Source organism: Aulostomus chinensis, chromosome 9, assembly GCF_037954235.1.
Source record: "Aulostomus chinensis isolate RoL2024-O1b breed Wild chromosome 9, RoL_Achi_v1.0, whole genome shotgun sequence".
Lineage (NCBI taxonomy): Eukaryota > Metazoa > Chordata > Actinopteri > Syngnathiformes > Aulostomidae > Aulostomus > Aulostomus chinensis.
In genome coordinates, this window is record NC_141328.1 from 21,334,623 (window position 1) to 21,356,151 (window position 21,529).

Consider the following 21,529-nt stretch of genomic DNA (forward strand, 5'->3'; position numbering starts at 1 on the left):
ATGTGAATATTTTTCATGTGCTGGCGATTGCAAGTGGCCTCACGGATGCGTGTGTGTGAGCGAGTCTCTGTCAGGGTGTTGTGTTCACCGCGCTGACAGGCAGCTCATGATGATGATGATGATGACGATGGTATGAAGAATGTGAGTCATCACGTCAAAGATGGAGCTGCTGATTTACAGGTGGAACGAGTGGAGCGCCAGGAGGACCAGACGCAGCTCAGACCCCATGATTATTAGCAAGGAAGTGCAATGAGTTTCTTTATACTGTTTCTTAAAGTATGTTGATGTCATGATAAAATAATATCTGTGAATATGAATTATTACACAGGAACACTCGCTTCCATGAGGACTAGCATGAGTCAGCTAAAATCCTTCATGAATCAATACATCAGGACTTGTCCAGATGCTACAACAATAAAAGGAAGACAAACTAAATATGGGATGTGAAATGATTTAAAAAAAATACATTGAAATCAAATCAAATTATATGAATTCACGCAAAAACATACTCAACATGGAAGTTTAACACAGCTATGAAACTCTATATTCACACTGAGCCTGCGGTTAATAACTTTGAGGAGTTGCAACAAGACTTCCAGGCCACATTTGTCGTGCTGGCACGAAACTTCCATCATAGTGTGACTGCCACCGTGTGGTCAAAACTCAGATGACATCCTCAGAGGCAAAGCTTGCGCTCGTGTAAATTCAGTCTATATCATTGATAAATTCCTTTGATTTAATACTTGCAAAGACCAAATATCAAATTAAAAAAACAGGGGAGTCTTGAAGTAACTGCATATTTTTTTATTGTGTTAATCAAAAACAATCTGACATGACGTTTCACAAAAACCTCTGGGAGAATTACAGTGCACCGTGTTAACTTTGGCCTTTGTCCTGTTGAACTTTCACCTACAGACCGTTCTACACACACGCGCCACTGTTCCTTTGCCTTTATATACAGAGCTCTTACCCACCCTACCCCACCCCACCCGCAACACATCTCTCACGCACTCACGCGAACACACACACGCACGCACGCACACACACACACACACACACACAAACACACACAAGCCTCTCCTTGTGAGCTATCATACGGGGGTGCGTCACATGGCGTGGGATAAAAACATGAGTGTTGATTGGAGGGCTGTGCGAACAACAGAGACTCCACTTGGACGCTGTGATCAAGGAAGTTTCCCCGTCGGCTGTCATGTACAAAAAAAAAAAACAACAAAAAAAAAAGTTCAGGATGAATCCTTTTCAGCAGAACATGAACGATACAGATGTAAATCTACATTTATATGAAAAATAAAAATCCACCACAACATATCAGCTTATCTTTGCACATAAATACATAGGAATAATAATATTCAACATTGTGCTTTCGTTCTCTCTCGCTCTTTTTCTAACCGTCGCACCATTGTCAAACGCATTAGCCACTAACATTGGTCATGCAATTTCCAAAAGAGCACAAAACAACAGCTGCTCTGCAAAAGGGAGACTCGGGCGAGTTTGACATCATCGCCAACGTAAATAATCTCTTTACGGGAAAATTCGGTGGATTAGAAACTGGATTATTTCAGATTGAATTTCATCTTCAGCGAATCCGGTGTCGTTGGATGTGGTGTCAAAATGTAGAATCTCCCTTTTACAGGCATCAGTCAGTTCGGTTCGATTTAAGGAGTTAATTACATCTCTATAAAGAAGGTATATAAATAACAACAATGATTTCATACATCTAAAATCCACTCACAGACCTAGTTTGTGCTGCCTCGTCTCATCAGGAATTACGGAACATAGCAATGCCAAATTCAGATGCTATTTTTGATATATATTTTTACGGCGGCAACACAAATTAGATCATATATGCGCTTTTTCTGAATGCAAAAAAACATAAATCCATGTTTTCTCTTACAAGGCCAGTTGCTTTCTTTCATGTGGATAGACTATGACGTATTAAGACATCGTACCACAGGTAGACTCTTCACCCGAGCCTATACACACAATGGACACTAGGGGGCAGGCTATACACACACCATGTTAGCACAGACCAACAAACAAGGTTTCTTTACAGATAATACACAGACTGGACTAAAGACAGAGAGAAGGAAGACCTTATAGCACTAGTTGTCATTTAGAAAGAGATGGCGTCGTTAAAAGCAGCAAAAGTCAATTTTATGATTGACTACATTAAGAAGTGATTTTTTTTGTTGTTTTTCATCAGTGTATCAAGGCAGATGCAAGATGCATTGTGGGTAGCGAAGAAAAAAAACACATCTTTGCATATATTTTTTTTTCTTTTTTCTTTTTTTTTTACATGCCGAATGAGGAGAGAGTGAGTTGCTCGCCTCAAATATCATTTGCATATATCTATGTAACACAAACAACATATGCAACAACAGTGTAGAAGAGCAAGGAGTGAAGTACTACGTAGAATACAAAAAAATCATAGTCTCAATCATAAATATCATGCTAATATATAAACTGTACTGTTGCCCAGAAACACGAGTTGTCATGTGTACCCCTCCCTCCCCCCGCCAACACCCCTCTTCCTTTTTCCAATATTAATGCTTCACCCCAAACCATTTTGTTAATAATTTCACCACCAATTAATTTCAGAGTGACGGTTCGGGATAAGAACTCTTCTGCTGTAATACTTCCAATTTTACCTTTGTTATCTTTGTACTTAAAGGTGCCGAAGGGTTCCTAAACTTGTTCGTGTGAAATTGTATTTGGGGGGTCTCAGATTTTATTGGTCCATGAGCTGTAAACATCTTTGTTCTGTGGTGGTTCGGGCCACTAACGCGACCGCTCGGGGGGACGTGACCGCCCTCTGACCGCAATTGTGTATATGGTGAGTTATCCTGCCACCTCGGCGTGCTTATGAAACTGCCCTACAACCTTCAGCTGAATCAGTTCTACAACGTGCTGATCTTTTCATGCACCGCCTCTCTGCTGGTGTCTCTACCTCACCCGTGACTGCAGCAAATAATCTGCACAAAAACAAAAAAGTTGGGAAATACAGGCATAAAAGTGGATTGTTTAAAGTATTTATCTAGTGCAGTGCCTACAGGGTGTGGAAATGTGACACATCAAAAAAGATCAACAGTTATCCAATGGTAATGGGTTTGGCATTACAACTGCTTGCCCCGCCCCTTTATCTAGCATATAACATAGAGATTTCTCATTTTCATAGTTGCTATAAGGTAATAATGCAAGATATAAGCTACATATGCATGCTTGTGCGAGTGTTTCCAGTTAAGTTTATTCCAGTTTTCATGTTTCTCCAATCATTCCCATCATATCCAACACTTGTTGCCATGGTTCCCGAGGACAGGGTCGGGGCCAGGAGAGATCACGCATTAAGGACACTCATCCGTTCAGTCAGTCACAGAGTCACTTATGTTTGTGGGGTGGGGAGTTGGGGGTTGGGTTGCTAAGCATCGTGACGTCAGATGAAGCATTGTGATTGGACGTCAGTGATGATGACAGCCACCTCGGTGATGTCTCTCAGACTGAGATGAGAGGTTCTGACTTCGAGACGTCACCCAGCCCATGACCCTTCAACGCCCAGGAATCCTCTTTGTCTTCTCCGACACAAACCGCAGGCCCCTATGATGTCACCAGGGAGGCTTCTGTAGCACGCGACCATCAACACTTTGCTCCCAAATTCAACAATGCAAATCACAGAATTCAGACAGTGATGTCAGGGTGATCTGGCGGTAAGTATAGACCCCTGGGACGACGAGCCATCAATAACACAAGAAGCCTTCCACCTACTTGTGTGTTTACTGGGCGATACGTTAAGTATGGTAAAGCTGCGAGTTGAAGAGTTCCAAAAGCTACACTTCAACAGGCTCATCCAAGCTGAAGAAGCTAGAGAGAGAGAAAACCGGGCGGTCGTGCGGATTCAGAGCTGGTTCAGAGGCTGCGTGGAGCGCGCCTACCTCAGCCATCTGCACGACAACGCCGTCATTATACAGACGATATGGCGGGGCTTCAGCGCGAGGGCGCGTTACAGACAGATGGTAAAGGTAGCATACTTTGACATGAGGATGAATTTCTATAATGAGATGGCGGTAAGGATCCAGAAAAGGTGGAGAGGATTTTTGGCAAGAAAGTATATTCATAACTTCTATGAACGCAAGAGCTATCTGGAAGGAGTGTCCATGACAAACAATCCAGTGAGGAGAGCGATAGATGAGCTTGATAAACTCCTGAAGAGACAGAGAGACTGTCTAGAGAGGGTTAAAGAGCAGGCAGCCAAGATGCGCCAAGCCCAGCGGTCACACCACCTCCTCAGTACACTGCAGCGCCCTGGAGTCTTCAATTCTCCTTTAAGGGAGGCCCCGCATGAGATGGAGCTACTGATGAGGCAGGCCAAGAGCCCTGTCCCCACCAGGCCGGCCAGCAGAGCTAAGGTCGGCTTCTTGGGTGCACCAACACCAACAGCCTCCAGGGGGCGTAGGACCCACTGCTGCTCCACGCACTGACCCCCATCACCAAAGACTAGTTCAGGGAGCGTCTTTCTGGCCGCTCCAAGTGAATTCAGGCACCGCTGTTGAAATGGATTTGATATTTCAGGACTGTTGTATTTTCAAGTCCTGCCTTCATTCTCCAGCTTTGCTGTTGAAATACAGACGGTGCATCAAAGCAGGGGTTCATCACTGAGTTTTGGCTCCGAGAGCTCCTTATGTTTAGTGTAGAGCAGAAGAGAATTTAAGCAGGGAATAAAAGCTAAGGTGAGTGTGGCCATCGAGGAAACTAAAGGGAATCCCTCTTTTAGACGGCCAGCTCTCTGACCGGACTCCCCACAGTGATTTGACTTGTCCTATCAGAATGGCGTTAACTCTTTTTCATTGTTCCCTCCTGCCAGATCATTGAAAAGAGATAGGCCTACCCATTGTTATAACGTCAACCCACCTTTTTTTTTTTTTTTTTTGCAACAGTATGAATTCTTGAGGTAAGAAAATCCAAGAGGAGAGTTCATCAAAAACTTTCGAGTTGTTTGTTGTTTGAGTGGCGTAGTCCAGATGGTAAACATTCATGGATAGGATATGTGCTGCTGGTTTGTAGGCTCGGTGGTTTTTCCTGTGCTGTGAACCCACCTTCCATTTACAGTGGCAAAGGGAACAACAGATGAGTGTAAGTTTGTATCCCACAAATAGGCGTGGGTTTCTGTACCTGCTTGTACACTCAAATACAGAAGTGGAACATTGTAAAGGGATCGTGCAGAGTGAGTTTAGGCAGTAAAGTAAGGCAGCACATGCAGAGGCTGGCCAGTGGAACGGGGACTTGGGGGCAGGGGTACCTTAATGTGGGGGCATCCATAGATAAATATACACAATAAGGGAGGTGTGATCTGTGTGTGCGTGTGTGGGTGTGTGTGGGTGTACATCTGTCAGTGTGTGAACACCTCCAAGAGTTCTTGGTCTCAGTCTCTTTCTATCAGTCTCCTTCTTTCTCCTTGTATCAGTCATTGTTTTAATCTCTCCAGCTCTTTCTCCTTGTCGTTACTCCCCTGCACTGCGTGGTGCACGAGGGCTCGGTTTTCCGTCGTGGGTCCGACGGTTTCTCCCCTTCCGCAACTCCTGAAGATGCTTCCACTTCTTGTTCGCAGGGCGGACAGCAGGGCCAAGAGGAGTGGTGTCCTTCGCCGGAGCAGCAGGAAAACTCTTATCCGCTTGGTCGCTGCCGGTGTTCTTGCGTGCCCAAACTTGCTCACAAATCTGGTCCACAGTGCTCAGATTGGGGTGGTCAACCAGCTGCATGAAGTCCCGGTACCAGAGCTTTTGATTGGTCATGGAGGGTCCTCCTGCACTGCGGGGGTCTAAACGGACAGGGGCATCAGAAGGTAGATTGGAGCCAGAGGAGGGTGCTGAAGGCACAACTTCCAATGTGATGCCTAGCAACGTTTGGGTGAAGCCATGTTCCATGGCGTGGCACTGGTAGATGCCGATGTCCCTCTTCAAGACACGCCGAATAAGAAGACCTCGGTCTGTCTGAAGGATGCGGTCATCTAGACGTACCTGAAAACAGAAATCATATGACATAAATTAGAGGTGCTAGAATATGCAATACGGGCAGGGGGCTGGTCAGCGTCCTTGAACATGATGAGTAGTGGTGCGTATGATTGAATGTAAAAGTGTTGTTTGTGCCCATTATTTTGAAATAATGGATCAACCTTTATCTGACGTTGAGGTCAAAAGGTTTCTGCCTCTTTCAGCTTAAAGTGCAAAGTCTCCAAACTGCACTGAATAAAGTACAGGCCCTCTTAATTAACAATTTTCCTAAACTACAGGGTGAAATAATCTTTTCTTAAAACTCAAGTCATTACAACTCTTCCTTGATTACACAAGTACTTGTGACTCCTGAAATAATTTCTTGACTTTCCTCTTTCTCACCTCTTCTCGTGGGCTCTGCGGTTGTTTCTGGAACGTCCAGGTGACTCTGGCTTGAAGGGATTTAGGAATACACTCCAAGAAAGTGCTGCTTCCTTCCACTCCGTACAGCTTCCTCTCTGTGACGCGGTGCTTGTGGTGGTCTGAAGGGGGCAGCAAAGACAAAGACATAATAATGTAACTCAGGATGTGAACTGGCTGTCCTGCACCAGGCAGGAAAAAAAAGAAAGTAAGTGTAGGGCAAGACAAGACAGGACAGAACCATTAAGAAAGGTCAGGAGACGGACTTGTGAGGTCCGGGGGAGGTAAGAAACGAAAAAGTCTTGACAAGAATGGACGAGTCAAATCAGGGACTGATAAGGCTTACAATGTCCCTCCATAAATATAAGTAACTGCTGTTGTAAGTGCTGTGGTTTGTCAGCAGTTGTTTGGGATATTTGCCAACGTACATCTAATGAATTTGTCTTAAAAAAGTAGTTCCTCCATATTAGTACAACAGAGCCTCAGTCAGCCTTGAAAAACGACTGAGACGGAAGTTCACCAATTACACTTAATGACAATTTCAGCTGGACGCGTGAGTATTTGTCAGGACGGAACTGGCTTGATGTTCGCGTCTACCATTGAAGACATTATGCCTTTGTTCCACAGAGCTTTGTCATCTAAAATGTTGCACATTTGTAGCTTAAACGTGACAAAGATTCGTACTCAAGAGTTTTTAAAGACAGCAAAACCACAGCAAGACAAAAAACATTGAGCCAGAATGAGATACTTTTCTACCTCTAACTGTCTGAAATAAACACATTGTGAGGGAAACAACGGAGTTTGAACTCGCTAACTGACCCTTGGCCAGTACAAGGTGGGCTCTAATACTCCACCAGAGACAATTAGCCAGATCTTCACCACTTTTACACAACCCAGCTAGCAATTCCACATGATGTAATCGCATTATTCAGCAGCTCCTTCGGTCTGAGCGATTAGCCTGATTCAGTTTTGTGGCAGAGAGACAGATAACAACAAAAAGCTGGCATTGTGGTCTGGGAGGACAGAGGTCACCGGGGGTTGAAGGGGCGGGGAAAGATTTTTGGATGTCTCAGGCCCAGCGACAGTGACATGACGGATACCAGGAGTGTCTGTGAGTCAGATCCTGAGTGATGCTTCCGTCCAAATGACTGAATAGACAAAGAACAAATCGGCTCACGAAGAGGATATTTTTTTTAATGTTTTCAATCTTTTAAAAAAGAAAAAGGAAGCAGAAACATAGCATTAAAATGTTTTGTATTTTTAAATCCATGCGCTGTGAATGCTTTACTATGGTGGCAATCTAGACTTGACAACAGTAAGAGATAAATTTCCTATTAATGAGGTAACAAGACAGATAAGCAGTATTGGAGAAAATTTTTACCTCCAGAGCACAAAGTGTTGGGATCGCCATTCCTCACATCCTGGCGACGGAAGCGCCTGTAAACATTGAGTAGTAAAATTTTATCACACCTCTACACAATTGACTTTGTGAGGCAACCGCACTTGAAACTAAAGTCGAGCTAGTGTAATAACAATGCCACTCAAAGTAATGAATGGTCATCTAGTGCGTCAGCATTGCTGTTACAGACCTCTTGGTGTTTGGCAGGTAGCGAGTACAGGATGTTCCATCCCAGGCGCAGTATGGGTCCCTGGCCAAGCAGCACTCAGCACAGGCCTTCCCGTACACGCTGCAGCGGTGGAGGGGAACCTGGGCGATGCTGGTGTCGGAGCCCAGATACAGTTGTTGCTGTGATGACATGAGAGGAGGAGCAGATTGGTTTTAAACTACAACACAAAAGAGGACCTGATACTTTGATTATTACACCAAAAAGGTTTTCCAACGGTTGTTGGGTTAGGAAATCAGCTGGTGCAGGGTAACCGAAGAGAGCTTCGATCTTTTAAAGTTGCTAAAACATCGCTGACGTACCCGTTTTGAGGAGATTTGCATGTTGATGATAGAAGATGCATCCTGAGGAATAAGAAGAAATGGATGACCACATAATGTAATGAATGATTAAACCAGGATCTAATATCCAGGGCTGTATTTATATCTCGGTTCTTACCTTGAAGACCTCCAGCTCTTCGAGTAGAAGCTCCTCCATGTTGTTCCAGCTCTCCTTTGGTACATTGATCACCTTCAGTACTGTCCCTTTGTCTGAAACAGAGGGTGCAGACCATCAACTTGATGTTTCACCGTCTGATTTTAAAACAGATTTAGAACGCTGATTTATTCACCTGTGCCAATAAACATGACGTCATACTGTCCATCGGCGGCGTTCACTCTGTCCACAGTAATCTGTGTGAAGCTGTAGTCCACGTTGGTTCTGACAAAGACAGGTCGTCTGCTCATTGGGTAAACTGGATTATACATCAGAGGGTGGTGACGGGCAAACTGGATCACATCGTCAGGGAAACCCTTTGTGGACTCAAAGCTGCCGAATGTCTTGCTTGGACACTAACGGAGGCCATGAAGAAAATATTAAATTAACAAAACCAGCAATAAATCTGATATCATACAACAGAAACCACTGACAAATATGATCATTTCGTTATTCTTTGCTTTTTTTATTCTTCAATTTCAATGAGGAAAAACATCGTAGCCTCCAAATGATAAAAGCATTACAAATAAAACCCATTCAATTGCAGTATTTGCTCGAGCTTTGCAGAACTGGATGGATCTTTGCCTTGTTTGTATGGAAATGTTCAATAATGAATTGATTTGATGCACAAATTTGCTTTTATCATTGCTGATCGAAATTTCAGCTGGTCTGAAGTCCACAAAACAACCGGCCCTAATTAGACGGTTCCATCGCTTTTGATATCCTAGATTAGATGCATTGCTACTGATTGTATGTACCTAAAAGTCTGACTCTACTCTCCAGGCAACTTTTACATATTGAACTTGTTAGCAAAATCCTTTTCTGTGGAGTTGCTCTGCTGATTTGCCAACACAGTGAGATGACGATGGTGTGAAGGAGAGAGAGAGAAAGGGGGGTCTTTTTTCCCTTTTTTTTTTTTTTTTTTTTTACTGTAGAACAAATACAATTACCATTCTGCAGCCATACAATGGGGATTGTTTTGCGGTGGCAGTAACAGCTGAAGGTCTGCATGACAAATCCCGCTGACGCTACACTTGCATGCTTAGCTGAACATAAGAAGTCTAATAAGAGCTCATTGATCGGGGGAGGATTGTGAGGAGCTTTCTGAATGAACTGCAGTCTAAGGTGGAGAACTGCAAATGTACATTAACAGGAGTGATTTATGTTTTATTCAGCCTTCTAAAAAGTTTTTTAAAGGTGTATGAAAAACAATATTACCATTTGGATTGTGAATATCGGGTAGTTCAATGCCCCACTGATTGGAAGTATTTGAAAGTGCAAATGTTCCCATGTGAACAATAATGGATCAACATGTAGGATTTAGTGGGATCCAGCAGTGACCCTCCGCGCCCTCCTACCACCTCCCACTTTCTAAGAGTGTCGAGAACCTACGGAGACTTTCGGGTGTTGTTGCTGGGACTCACTGCCTGGAAGAACGCCAGCGATGATACAGAGTGACTGGAATTATTGGGCAACCCTCGGCAGTAGAGGGAGGTAAGGGATGAAGAGTGGGATGTTTCTGGTCAGTAGCACGGGAGACTGAGAACACGAGTTGAACTAAGCTTAGAAAATTAGATAAAGCAGTCAAATCATATAAAACTATAGATGTAGTATACTGACATACTACATACTCGTCTGAGCATCTATCAATGGAAAGTACTACACTGACGGAATACAAATCCTCTGTCTGAGTAGTTTGTTGTTCTTTTTATTGTTATTGACATACCATTCCTGGGCGGGGATAGGGGACTTTTCCCTGGAAGGGCACCCACTGGTAGTTGGGCCCCTCTTTGTGAGCGAAGGGCCCCAGGAAGGCCCTCCGGATGTCATTCATAGAGTAGACACACACTGCTGAGCCTTTAAATACACTGCTGCTGGGGGACAGGGAGAGAGGGGTTAGATACACCCATACACTCATCTATCTGTCACACTCACACACACACACACGCACGCACGCACGCACGCGCACACACACACACACACACACACACACACACACACACACACAAAAATGGACTCTGACCTGGAAGTAGAGAAGACTGTGTAGACCAGAGGGTTCTTTCTGTCCCTCGTCTGCAATAGGAATACATCGCCTGAGGGGACACACACACGTGCACACACACACACACACACACACACACACACACACACACACCCACACTTATGTCAAAGGTAATCTGGGGTTCAAAGGTCAAGAGAAAGATAAACAAAGCCCTTTGGCTGCGCTGACCTCGTAACTACTTTCAGCAGATATTTCACAAAGAAACAACCTGGAATAAACTCAATTTTGGTACCGGATTCAAGCTACCCTAGCGTCTCACTGGTTGACTTGGACTGAAACTCTTGTGGTTCAGGAACTCGCTAAGATCGTTACTGGGAAATCGTTAGGACAAGCTAAACTTCTGAAAGATTCCCTGTCTGTAGGACTGATGATGATGATGATGATTTCATGTAACCACGTAAATACAATATGAATCTTCATCACAGTGCAATTCACCTCATTTAACCCCAAGTAAATACTAAATGTCATCAAGATGTCACCTTTCCTGGTTTTAAAAACATAATGAGCACTGAAATCGTCCACTACAGACGTTCTGAGAGAGTTCACGACTCCATCCTCCAAACTGCTGAGTAATGCTTTTTCACTTTGGATTTCTCCAACGCTTGACAGGCCCGCTACGCTTCGTTTAATTAGCTAAGCTACTGTATAATTAGACGAGCACTGAGCACAGGAGGGGCTAGCTCCTCCGTTACACTGGATTGAACATGATTTACACTTTAAATCTGAGAATTCTTCCTTTTCTTTCCCTCCCAGAATCATACAAAATGTTTGGAGTAGTTTCATCCTTTGGTTGAGTAAAAAATACTTGGCTGAACGGGCAGCAGATGTTTGGGGAGCAACCCCTGGGTGTCTTTTTTTATTCAAGTCAAATTACCGCTTCCTTTAAAGAAATATTTCAACCCACAATCTGAGCTTTAGAACTGCCCTTCCTTCTGGATTCTGTCTAATGAAAACACATTAGCGCTTGTCTTTTTGTTATATGAAGACTCACCAGAGAAAAGCCTCCAATCTACTTTGAACCCGCAGTGAAAAAATACTGGCTTTCAGACCAGGATCAGAATCTCTTTTTACCAATGAATCTCTCACTCATGCTGCCTCCCAGTCTGAAGGAATGTGAGGGTACAACAGAAGTCGTCCTAAAATTTATTATATACTCTACTATTTTGATTTAGTTTTCCTGAAGTCTGAGGAGGTCCAAAAGTAGATGTTCTTCAGACTCCAAAGGCCATAAAACAAGATCTCTACTGGCTGCCAAATATATAAAACCCTCTTCTAGATTTTACCTGCCATGTTTTTTGCAATTTTAAGAATTTACACCAAAAAAACAATAAATAGGAATACTGTTTTACCTCAGTTATAGCTGAAGAAACTGCTAATTTAAGGTCGAAAAACACAATGTAGGAACAATAAGATTTATGAAATGTTCTTATGCACGAATTTGTTCCCATCCAAAATACACCAATTATCTTTTCTAGATTGACTTCATCCAGTTTTGTAGCATCGGTACAGTTGCGGTCCTGCTTCTAGTGCACAAGGTGAAAACTCACGGAGCTCATCGAAGTACGTGTCGCTGCCGTCGGCTCCCGGAACCGAGCAGATTAGACGGGTTTTCAGGAACGTCGTCCACTTGTTCACCAGACTCCGTTGACCGCCCATGTCATTCTGATAAAGACAAAATAAAACAAAAAACAAACAAGATTCTTCACCAGGATAGCACTGCAACAAAGGGATTTTATGGTGACATTAGAGAGTAAAGCCATTTCGAACCAGCCATTTTCAAACCTGCCAATCATTCTGTGATCTGTTAGCAAACTTTTAAGGTGATTCAAAATAACGGACTGGACGGATGAAGGCAGTCTCTCACCCTGCACAGCTGTCCTATGCGGGAGTAGGTGGACTTCCCCAGCCCCTGGGCCTCAACCGCCGTCTCCCGGAAGAAGAAAAATATCTTGTCGTCATCTGGGTTTTCACTTTCTGGGACCCAAAATGAACCGATAAATTTTGGCTCTGGTAGACACAAGGAAGGAAAGAAGAATGTCAGTTCCTTCATGTGCTCAACTAAAGATGCTACCACTGACACACATACACACACACACACACACACACACACACACACACACACACACACACACACACCGTTGAGCCAGCGTGAGTCGTGCTGCTCGGTGCGGATGGAGGGCCTTTTGCCAAGGCTTCGAAAGATGGTGAAATCACGTCCCATTAAATCTGTGGCCACGCCTGCATACAACTCATCACCTAGGAGACAGAATTAATCAGTCACTCAGTCATAAAAAGTAATAGATCACCTCATCATCTATTAATGTGTACGGGTTTAGTTACCAACGAGCACAGACGCGGCATTGTGGCGAGGATCGTAGGGACTCTTTCCTTTACCGTCCTCCACCTTAGAGGGGTCGATCTTGAACACGTGGTCCTGATAGACAGAGGCAGACACGCATGTTTCCTTTTGGATTGTCAGACATCTGAGATAAGTTTTTGCGTGTGTGTTTGGCGTTTGTAACATTCTCACAACAATCATAGAATTAACATCCATATTTTTCCATAGGGGCGGCACGGTGGTGCACTGTCACCTCACAGCAAGAGGGTTCCTGGTTCAAGCCCCTGCTCCATCACAGGATCTTTCTGTGTGGAGTCTGCATGTTCTCCCTGTTCCTGTGTGGGTTCTCTCTGGTACTCCAGCTTCCTCCCACAGTCCAAAGACATCAAGAGGGGACGAGGCTGATTGATACTCTAAATTGACCATAGGTGTGACTGTGAGTGTGAATGGTTGTCTGTCTATATGTGTTGGTCCTGTGATGGACTGGTGACCTGTCCAGGGTGAACCCCGCCTCTCGCCTGAAGGCTGCTGGGAGAGGCTCAAGCCCCCCACGACCCTCAACAGGATAAGAGGTAGACGATGGATGGATGGATGGATGGATGGATTTTTCCATAGCTACAAAACTCACCTGTAACCAGTTTTGTACTTAAAATGATTCCGTTACTTCAGATTTTCTGATGCGTGTGTGTGTTTGTGTTGTTGTGTTGCGTCCTTACCTCCATCCTGTGTCCCACCTCAACGAAGGCACAAGTTGGGTGGAAGGCACCAGTTCCGCAGGCGTACAGGTGGGTACGGTTGTAGTGGTGTACGATCTTCACGTAGTTCACGCAGTCAGACTGCAAGACACCAGCAGACACAAATGTCAGCGTTAACCTCTGAATGCACCCTTTCCTCCCCAGAGAGATCGGTCAAATGCAAGTGATGCCAAAGTAACTCTGACCACACGAATAGAAGAACATGTCAATTACAGATCTGTTTACACAGGAGGAGCGAGCGGGGTGGATTACTGGATACTCTGGAAAGTCATTGTAGATGCTAAATTTTGACGGGATATTTGAATAATGTAGGGCTGCTAAGGCGCTGGCTTGATTCTGTGTCGTAACCCCAAAAATGATCCTTTACTAAAACTAAACCAACTCTTTTTCTGCCTAAACCTGACCAGCGTTCTAAAAAAGTCACGTATCACGATTAGAACAAACATGGTGTGACAAACGGGAGCAATCTTTCGAATTTTATTCCGTATACGTCCATGATACTCTTATTTCATTGGGTTTTTATGGTCTACAAATGTCATTCAAGTACAGAAAGTCTGAAAATATATCAGTTTCAGAGTATAATAATGCTGCATCCATGTCACAAAAACCTGAGAACAGCTCAGTGGGAGTATAAGTTGTCTTATGGACTGGTGTTGCTCGTGTCCGCCTGACGTGTCTCCAGTGCCACACTCTCCTCACAGCCTTTGTGTCCAGGTTCTGCACGTAACGCCTTCAGTGTGTTGGCATGAGACTTAAGCCATTTATGTCGATGCCTAACTTGCCCAATATGGATTTAATACCAGAATGCTGCACATTTGGAGCTCGCTGACCTGAACATTGGACTTGAACAGATTTAAAAGAGTAGAAGGGGAATCTTACGGTTTTATTAGCAGGTTCTAGTTCCCAAATATATAACTCTCCATCTAAATGCTGCTGATATTATTTCAAATATGCAGGATATGTGATGGAGCTCGTCCTTAGTAGGATACAGCTGGGCTGCATTGTTTTTCCAGGTGAGGATTAGTTGGAAAGCTAAAATAAACTCGGATATGAAAATGGCCGCAGTGGGACTAACGTTTGCTTTTATTCCACTTCCGTTTTGTGGCTTTTCTTCCCCCATTTCTGTGTATTATTCTTGGCCATGGTCAGACACATTTGTTGTCTAATATTTCATAGTTAGGGCTTAGTTAAAAAAATTTACAGTTGGACCATAAAAAAAGCTGTGAAGAAGAAGCATGGGCTTGCGCGCGCGCACACACACACACACACACACACACACACACACACACACACACACACGCACAAATAGTTTGGTAATGACATTTTTTGCTCTTGCGCCATGACAGATGATGCTTGTAACTTCTTTTTTGGCAGGAAGATATTTGACATTTTGGGAAATTTCTTGTTTTTTCTGCATAATTATGTCAGAGGAGAATGTCACTTGATACAATATCTTCAGATTTGCTTGTCGTTTCTCACATTATTTTATTCTTTACTCTTTTTTTATCATCACGGGGAGAAGGAGAAAAAGAAATAGAGATTTGATCCCCGTCCTCTCTTTTCTTTTCTACTTGTCTTTCTCTATTGACTGACGGACACATCTGTCTATCTGGGGTTCAGATGACGGTGAGCCGGTTCTCAAGAGAGCGCTGAAGAAGAGGTTTACAGTACCTTAACAGACTGGATAGTACCACCCCCCCGCACGCGCACACACACACACACACACACACACACACACACACACACACACACGAAGACACTGCACAGCATGTAACTCATCAAGACAAACACAACTACATTTTCACATAAATTAAATTACACTGTAGCTGTCTGAGCCGTTCTCCCTGGACGCTCTCTGGACTATAATTCCAGTCACTCTTATCAACTCAAACTGTCCCTCCCTTTCTCTGGAGCCTATTATCCCCCAACCCCCGACGGGCCGCTGTAACATCTGTGTGTTGATCAAGTTACAAACACTGCCAGACCCTCAGGGACCACTGGAGAAGAGGCTAAAGGCATCAATCTGAGGGTCCGCTCAGACTAGGATTATGTACAACAACAGATCATTCCTACTAGTACTCATTTTCTTGTCTATTCTGACTTCATTTAAGAGAAGTATGACATTTCCTTTCGTCTCCATGTTATAATTTAGTCTTTTCCATCTTAAGGCAGTGACTGTGAACTGAATTTATTTCCTAAATGCTTCATTTTTGTTTTATTTCTGTTACCCTCCTCCATGATTTCACGAATGCAATAACTTTATTCACGGGTTTTCTATTTAATTCCTAAATCTTATCCAAAGTCAAACAAAGCACATGTGAAAGTGTAGGGACTGAAGTGGAACTGTGGCTCATTAAGCCTGACACACACACACGCGCACACACGCGCACACACGCGCACACACATGCGCACACGCGCACCCACACTCACAGTCAGTGGTTTAGAACAAAGGCCTGCTTTTCACTCTTTCAAATCCAGCAGTTGATGTGTGCACGTATGTGTGTGTGTGTGTGTGTGTGCGTGCGCATGTGTGTGTAGACATGTAAAGGTGTTTAACCAATTGATGGGCTAATTAAGCTGTTGACAAACACACAAGAGACCTTTGTTTCCCAGTGAAAAAGAGCGGCACACTTTGGCTCCACCCTGAGACTAAAACACACACACACACACACACGCACACACACACACAGAACACATGTAGACTCATACAACTTCCCTTCTCCAAACTGCCATGTTGCTCCAATAAAATGTGCCTAGTTGCATCCAAAATTTTCCCTTGGTGTGTGTGCGTGTGTGTGTCCAAAGGCTTCTTCCTCTCCAATCTAACCCCTATTGTGTTGTAAGCCCTTTGTGTGTGTGTGTGCGTGTGTGTGTGTGTGTGTGTGTGTGTGTGTGTGTGTGTGTGTGTATGTGTGGGTGTGTGGGTGTGTGGGTGTGTCAGTGTCAGAGAGCAGTTGGCAGAGCGGCGGGTCTACAAAGTCAACTCTTTGATGTGACAATGAGAGAGAAGAGAAAGAAAAGGTAAGAAGAGAAAAGACGCTTGAAAGACTAAAAAGATCAGAAAGGACGGAGGAGAACTATGTAGGTGCCAGCAATCACACTGCCTGTGTGTGTGTGTGTGTGTGGGGGGGGGGGGGTGAAAGGGTTCACAGGCCAACCTTTGACCTGCCACTGACTAATTAGTTGAAACAGTGATTCAAAGGCAGGCTGTGACCTCACGGTGGCCTGAGCCGTCAACCTTCTATAACACTGTACTGTTCTGTCATGGATGACATTTTTTTCAGCTTCCTGTCTTCCTCCTTCCCTTTCAAGGAATCATTAACCGGGTTAACCTATCATTTCATCCACTATCCCTCACTTCTGCTACTTCTCTCCACCTCTGTTCACACCTCTGCCCCTCTGATAATTCATGCCTTTTAAGAGAGTGACGTTGCAAGATTTTGTTTTATATTTGGATATTGTGAAGTTATGTCATAATTGTTGTTTCCTTAAGTTACCATTAACAAGGTATCAAAAGCACATATTTCCAGTTGTTGCATCGGAGGAGGAGTCCCTTGGAATCTTCAATGAAGTTCATGTGTGAAAGCTGAACACGCAGTGATGCCCCCACTGCATGACGGTGCTGTGTAACAGCCCTGGAATGTCTTTGATCACCTCTGCTGGATGGGACAATCGCACAGTGTTGACGTTCGCTGGACATATTGCTCCAGGAACGCACTGACTTGTAGAACTTAAATTCATCAAGGCGGAATGTTTCTCTCTTTTTTTAAGGTTGAGGTGGGGATTGGTACCAACCATGCTAAGCTGGGGACGAGCGTTCGAGTCAAATTTAGAATACAGGATGCTAAACTCACCCGTGATCTTAACCGCGTGTCTATGCACTACACCGACGCCTCATAAAACATTATTTTTTAAAATTTCTTTTCGAGAAGCCGTTATTCCTCGCCAACAACATCAACTGTAACTTTCTATTGGCATCTGTGGCGCTGGCAGGTCATTTGAACTGACGTCATGCTGCCGCCATCATTTCGAAATATGTATGGTCGTATCCGTGGTTATTTCACATGCACGTCTCCCATCTGCGGAGCTAAAAAAGAAGTCCTATGGAGGCGGTATAAGATATATCCTGATGTATCTCCACCTGTGTAGTTAAGCACAACGTAAATTATTCTAGAATGTAAAAATTATGATTGTGTCTCTTGATGAAATGTTTCAGCCCCAGAATTCTGACATGCACAACTCTGCTGCTCACACTGACTCACGCACCAGATATCATATAATTTATAGTTTTATGATTCACCAGTTTTTCCACAGTATATTTGTCTTCATGAAGGGAATCATTTGATATCGGTGGGTAATTTGTCGGCGGCTCTTTGAGGACGGAGAGAATTACACACACACCCGTGTAAACACACAGTCCATCAGTCCTATAAGGTTTAAATGGTGCTCCAGATCTTCTTGGGTGACGCCTCGTCGGTCAAAGTGCTGATTCAGACTGAGAGTCTGGTCAACTGTCAACTGTTAACTGCCACTGTCTGACTGTGTTTATGTGTGTGTGTGTGTGTGTGTGTGTGTGTGTGTGTGTGTGTGTGTGTGTGTGTGTGTGTGTGTGTGTGTGCATGCTAGCGCATGCTAAGTGGCTTTCCTGTGGTCTCAGGGTGTGTGTATGTGTGTGTGTGTGTGTTTGAGTAATGAAGTGTTTATTACTCGTCTTTCTGTGGGCGACTGTTATGACCATTACACGGCTAGTGCGTATTTGTCAAGCTACCATGATATTATGTGTGGAGTTTTTCGTGGTAGTCAGCAGAGTGGTGAACCTATTAAACAATAGAAGTACATAAATTGATTAAACCGCAAATATATTGCAGTGTTATATGACAGCCCAGCAAGTTTCTGCTGACTCAGGAATCAGACGTGTTTTTCTGTCTGTTAAGAATTTTTTTTTTTTTAACAACATGTGTGTTATTTTAATAGTGGATGTTTACTGCCTTAAGTCTGTTAGTTGGCTGGAATCTGTTGGCAAACAACCAATCAACCGACACCATCAGCCACAATTACATTCAAGCTAAATATACATGGCTGGATCTTTCTGCATTTTAGAGAGAAAGGATTGATACTGAAGGCCAAAAGAACAACAACAAAACTTCATGATGAAGTATCGGGCAGCATGGTTCAGAGGTAGAGTGGCCGTCTAGCAACCGAAGGGTCACTGTGACCATGTGAGAATATGCTTGAGCAAGATGCTGAACCCCTAATTGCTCCTGATGGCCAATAGGCGTGTGTGCTTGTGTAAAAATCACATTGGATTCAAATAGCCTTGATGGATAAAACACTGGGAGGGAACTAATGTGGATAAAAGTAGAAATTCAGAATTTCCATGAATTATATCGTTCTTGTACTGCTATAAAACCATATGGTTTGTTGTGTTCATTGTGTAGTTTATACAATTCACACTGAACGGCATCGTATGGTGTAAGAGCAGGGCTGAATAATGTTGGAACAAATCACTGGCTAGTTAAAACTGTTTTTAGAACATGGATTGAGATGCCCATCATAATCAGTTCGTGAAAATTAAGATAGTCAGGGGCCAACAAAGTTCTAGGATGGTATGCTCCGTTTCTGGGGTGTTCAGATGACTTTTACGCTGTTAACAACTAGTTCTTTTCAACTTCTTTGGCCCTACCAGTGGTTCAAGAATTGAGAAGAATGAGACACAACAAGAATGAACAATTTTAGAGGTAAATTTGAACATAGGCTTGACCCCTGTCTGCCCTCCCATCTCAAAGGATTTGAACTTAGCCATGTTGCATGTTAAGGCACCAGCCTGGAGAACAAATACTAGATATTAAACGGGAAGACTGAGAAAGAGTGTGTCTGGGAGGGGAGCTACACAGAGGGAGTGAGATTTTAGCCTTTCCCAACAGAGAAACACACTTCTGTTTAATTAGGGTCAACAGTGTGAGGTCAGCCGGGTTCTTAGTGTGTGGGTGAGCGCTCAGCCAGAAAACAAAAGCCTAAAGAAATTAGAGGGCAGCGTTTAATACAGTATAATAACAGCATTTGAACGGCCAGAAACCAGTAATAACAACATGCAGGGGGAAATTCTATTTCAGAGCATTTGCCTTCAAATAACCCCCCCCCCTCCAACACATACACACACACACACACACACACACACACACACACACACACACACACACACACAGAGTTTTATTTTCTTACTTGCTTCTGTCTCCATGACTCCGTCCTCACCCCTCTGGAGCAATTTTACTAATTCTCTTCACCACTCCCCAGGTCCACTGTCTCTCAAACACACACACCCCAACCACTCACACACACACACACACACACACCCCAACCACTCACACACACACACACACACACACACACACACACACACACACACACACACACACACACTAACACACTCAGACAGACGCCTGGTCAGGTGAAACTGGAGCCTGGAGTTTTCTATGAATGAAGCTCGTTGTCTGTTTGCTACAGCTGTATAATCACGCTGATAAAGGGTTTGTTTTACACACACATCAAATCTGTCTCAAACACACACACACACACACACACACACACACACACACACACACACACACACACGGTACATATACATACATGGACAAATGTGTGCAGGCTGTCAAACAGTCACAAAAGTACAGTATTTAGTCACGTCTGTCACACACCCTCACACACGCACACGCTTCAGTCGAATAATTGTATGTAATGTAATCTTGGGTGGTCTGGGAGGTCAGTGAAGCCGATCCGCTCTGCCACGTCCCATCACATTTACACACATAATCATCACCTAGTGTGTACTCAACATATTCTTGGAAAATAAATGTTTCTCTTCTGTAAATCAAAATAGCAAAACTTTTTCTTTTTTCTTTTTCAATTCTTCCAATGAAAATACCGAGGGACATAGCAGGGTGGCCTGTGTTTGGAGAAATACAACAGTGGGTCAGTTCAGACCCCATAACACCCACTAGACCTCCATTAGCTGCCGCCATGACTGCCGTCAATCAAGACCCCGCAGAAGCGCACAGTAAAGTAGCGGTGACCCCACAGTGGTCGAGGAGTTAAGAATAAGTTCAAAGGATTTGACTGCCAATCTCAAATTTGAAGCTTTGCTGTGGCCTTGAGTAATCACGGGAATGAATGCTGTGGAGGTCAGCGCGCGTAACTGCTCTGGGTTAGCGCTGACGTCCTCCTGACTACACAACATCACACTGATTGTATCGCCACTCTTTGTTATTTTTCTGCTTAGTAAAGATCAAGCGTGTCTTGTTTCAACCTCGTCCTTGTAATAGCACACACACATAATATAAGTTAGTTCCGCGACAGACGTCGCACCCTGGCTTGGAGCCAACTTAGCTTATAGCTGCAGCTAGTTAGCTAGGATCTGCAAGGATGGAGGATATGGTGGAGAGGAAGGAGGTACATGGACGAACCAAGAACGTGACCAAAGAGTTCTTAAGAGCTTCACCAAAGATCATGTGAGAAAGGCTGCTGTGAATTTAGCTGCCCAAGCTAACAGTCACCATGTGGTCTCAATCACTGGTGAAACGAGGCTCAGGCCCAAGTCCTCACATCAGCTGGATCCAACTGGGAGAAACTACATGAGCAGTTTGAACTGCTTGAAGTTTTATCTGTAATGTATTTATCATAAAAATAAAAGCCACTGTCACAAATGAGAATATAGTGAAGGATTCAGAGATCGGTCGACCCTAAGGAAGACTTGACAAATCACATTCACCTGCTTCTTAGACAGGGACACCTTTATAAGAAACCATGGTTTGCACGTCATCAGCAGTGTTGGAGAGTATTATCATGCACTTGAACGT

The 21,529-nt window shown here is 43.9% G+C and overlaps 2 protein-coding genes across 6 annotated transcripts in view; one reads left to right on the top strand and one right to left on the bottom strand.

Annotated features, from left to right (window-relative positions):
• Positions 1–2,537: 2,537 nt before the first annotated feature.
• sema3b (sema domain, immunoglobulin domain (Ig), short basic domain, secreted, (semaphorin) 3B) overlaps positions 2,538–21,529 on the bottom strand; it is an 86,825-nt gene continuing 67,833 nt past the window's right edge. For all 5 annotated transcript variants that reach the window (XM_086214233.1, XM_086214232.1, XM_086214234.1 and 2 more), the window contains 14 exons: positions 13,638–13,757; positions 12,924–13,017; positions 12,720–12,839; positions 12,448–12,590; positions 12,131–12,245; positions 10,545–10,614; positions 10,248–10,392; positions 8,658–8,877; positions 8,486–8,577; positions 8,350–8,391; positions 8,012–8,169; positions 7,804–7,859; positions 6,405–6,544; positions 2,538–6,029 (listed from right to left, as the gene is read on the bottom strand). In XM_086214233.1, the coding sequence (XP_086070359.1) occupies positions 5,514–6,029; positions 6,405–6,544; positions 7,804–7,859; positions 8,012–8,169; positions 8,350–8,391; positions 8,486–8,577; positions 8,658–8,877; positions 10,248–10,392; positions 10,545–10,614; positions 12,131–12,245; positions 12,448–12,590; positions 12,720–12,839; positions 12,924–13,017; positions 13,638–13,757 (2,031 nt within the window). In that variant the 3' untranslated portion in view covers positions 2,538–5,513. The remainder of the gene's footprint in view (positions 6,030–6,404; positions 6,545–7,803; positions 7,860–8,011; positions 8,170–8,349; positions 8,392–8,485; positions 8,578–8,657; positions 8,878–10,247; positions 10,393–10,544; positions 10,615–12,130; positions 12,246–12,447; positions 12,591–12,719; positions 12,840–12,923; positions 13,018–13,637; positions 13,758–21,529) is intronic.
• Positions 3,475–5,377, top strand: LOC147256318 (spermatogenesis-associated protein 17-like). Its single transcript, XM_086214235.1, has one exon. The coding sequence runs from the start codon at positions 3,810–3,812 to the stop codon at positions 4,491–4,493; it is 684 nt and encodes a 227-aa protein (XP_086070361.1). The 5' UTR covers positions 3,475–3,809; the 3' UTR covers positions 4,494–5,377.

Bases quoted from the DNA above. Each gene is read 5' to 3' on its own strand.
- LOC147256318 (XM_086214235.1), top strand. From the start codon at position 3,810: ATGGTAAAGCTGCGAGTTGAAGAGTTCCAAAAGCTACACTTCAACAGG.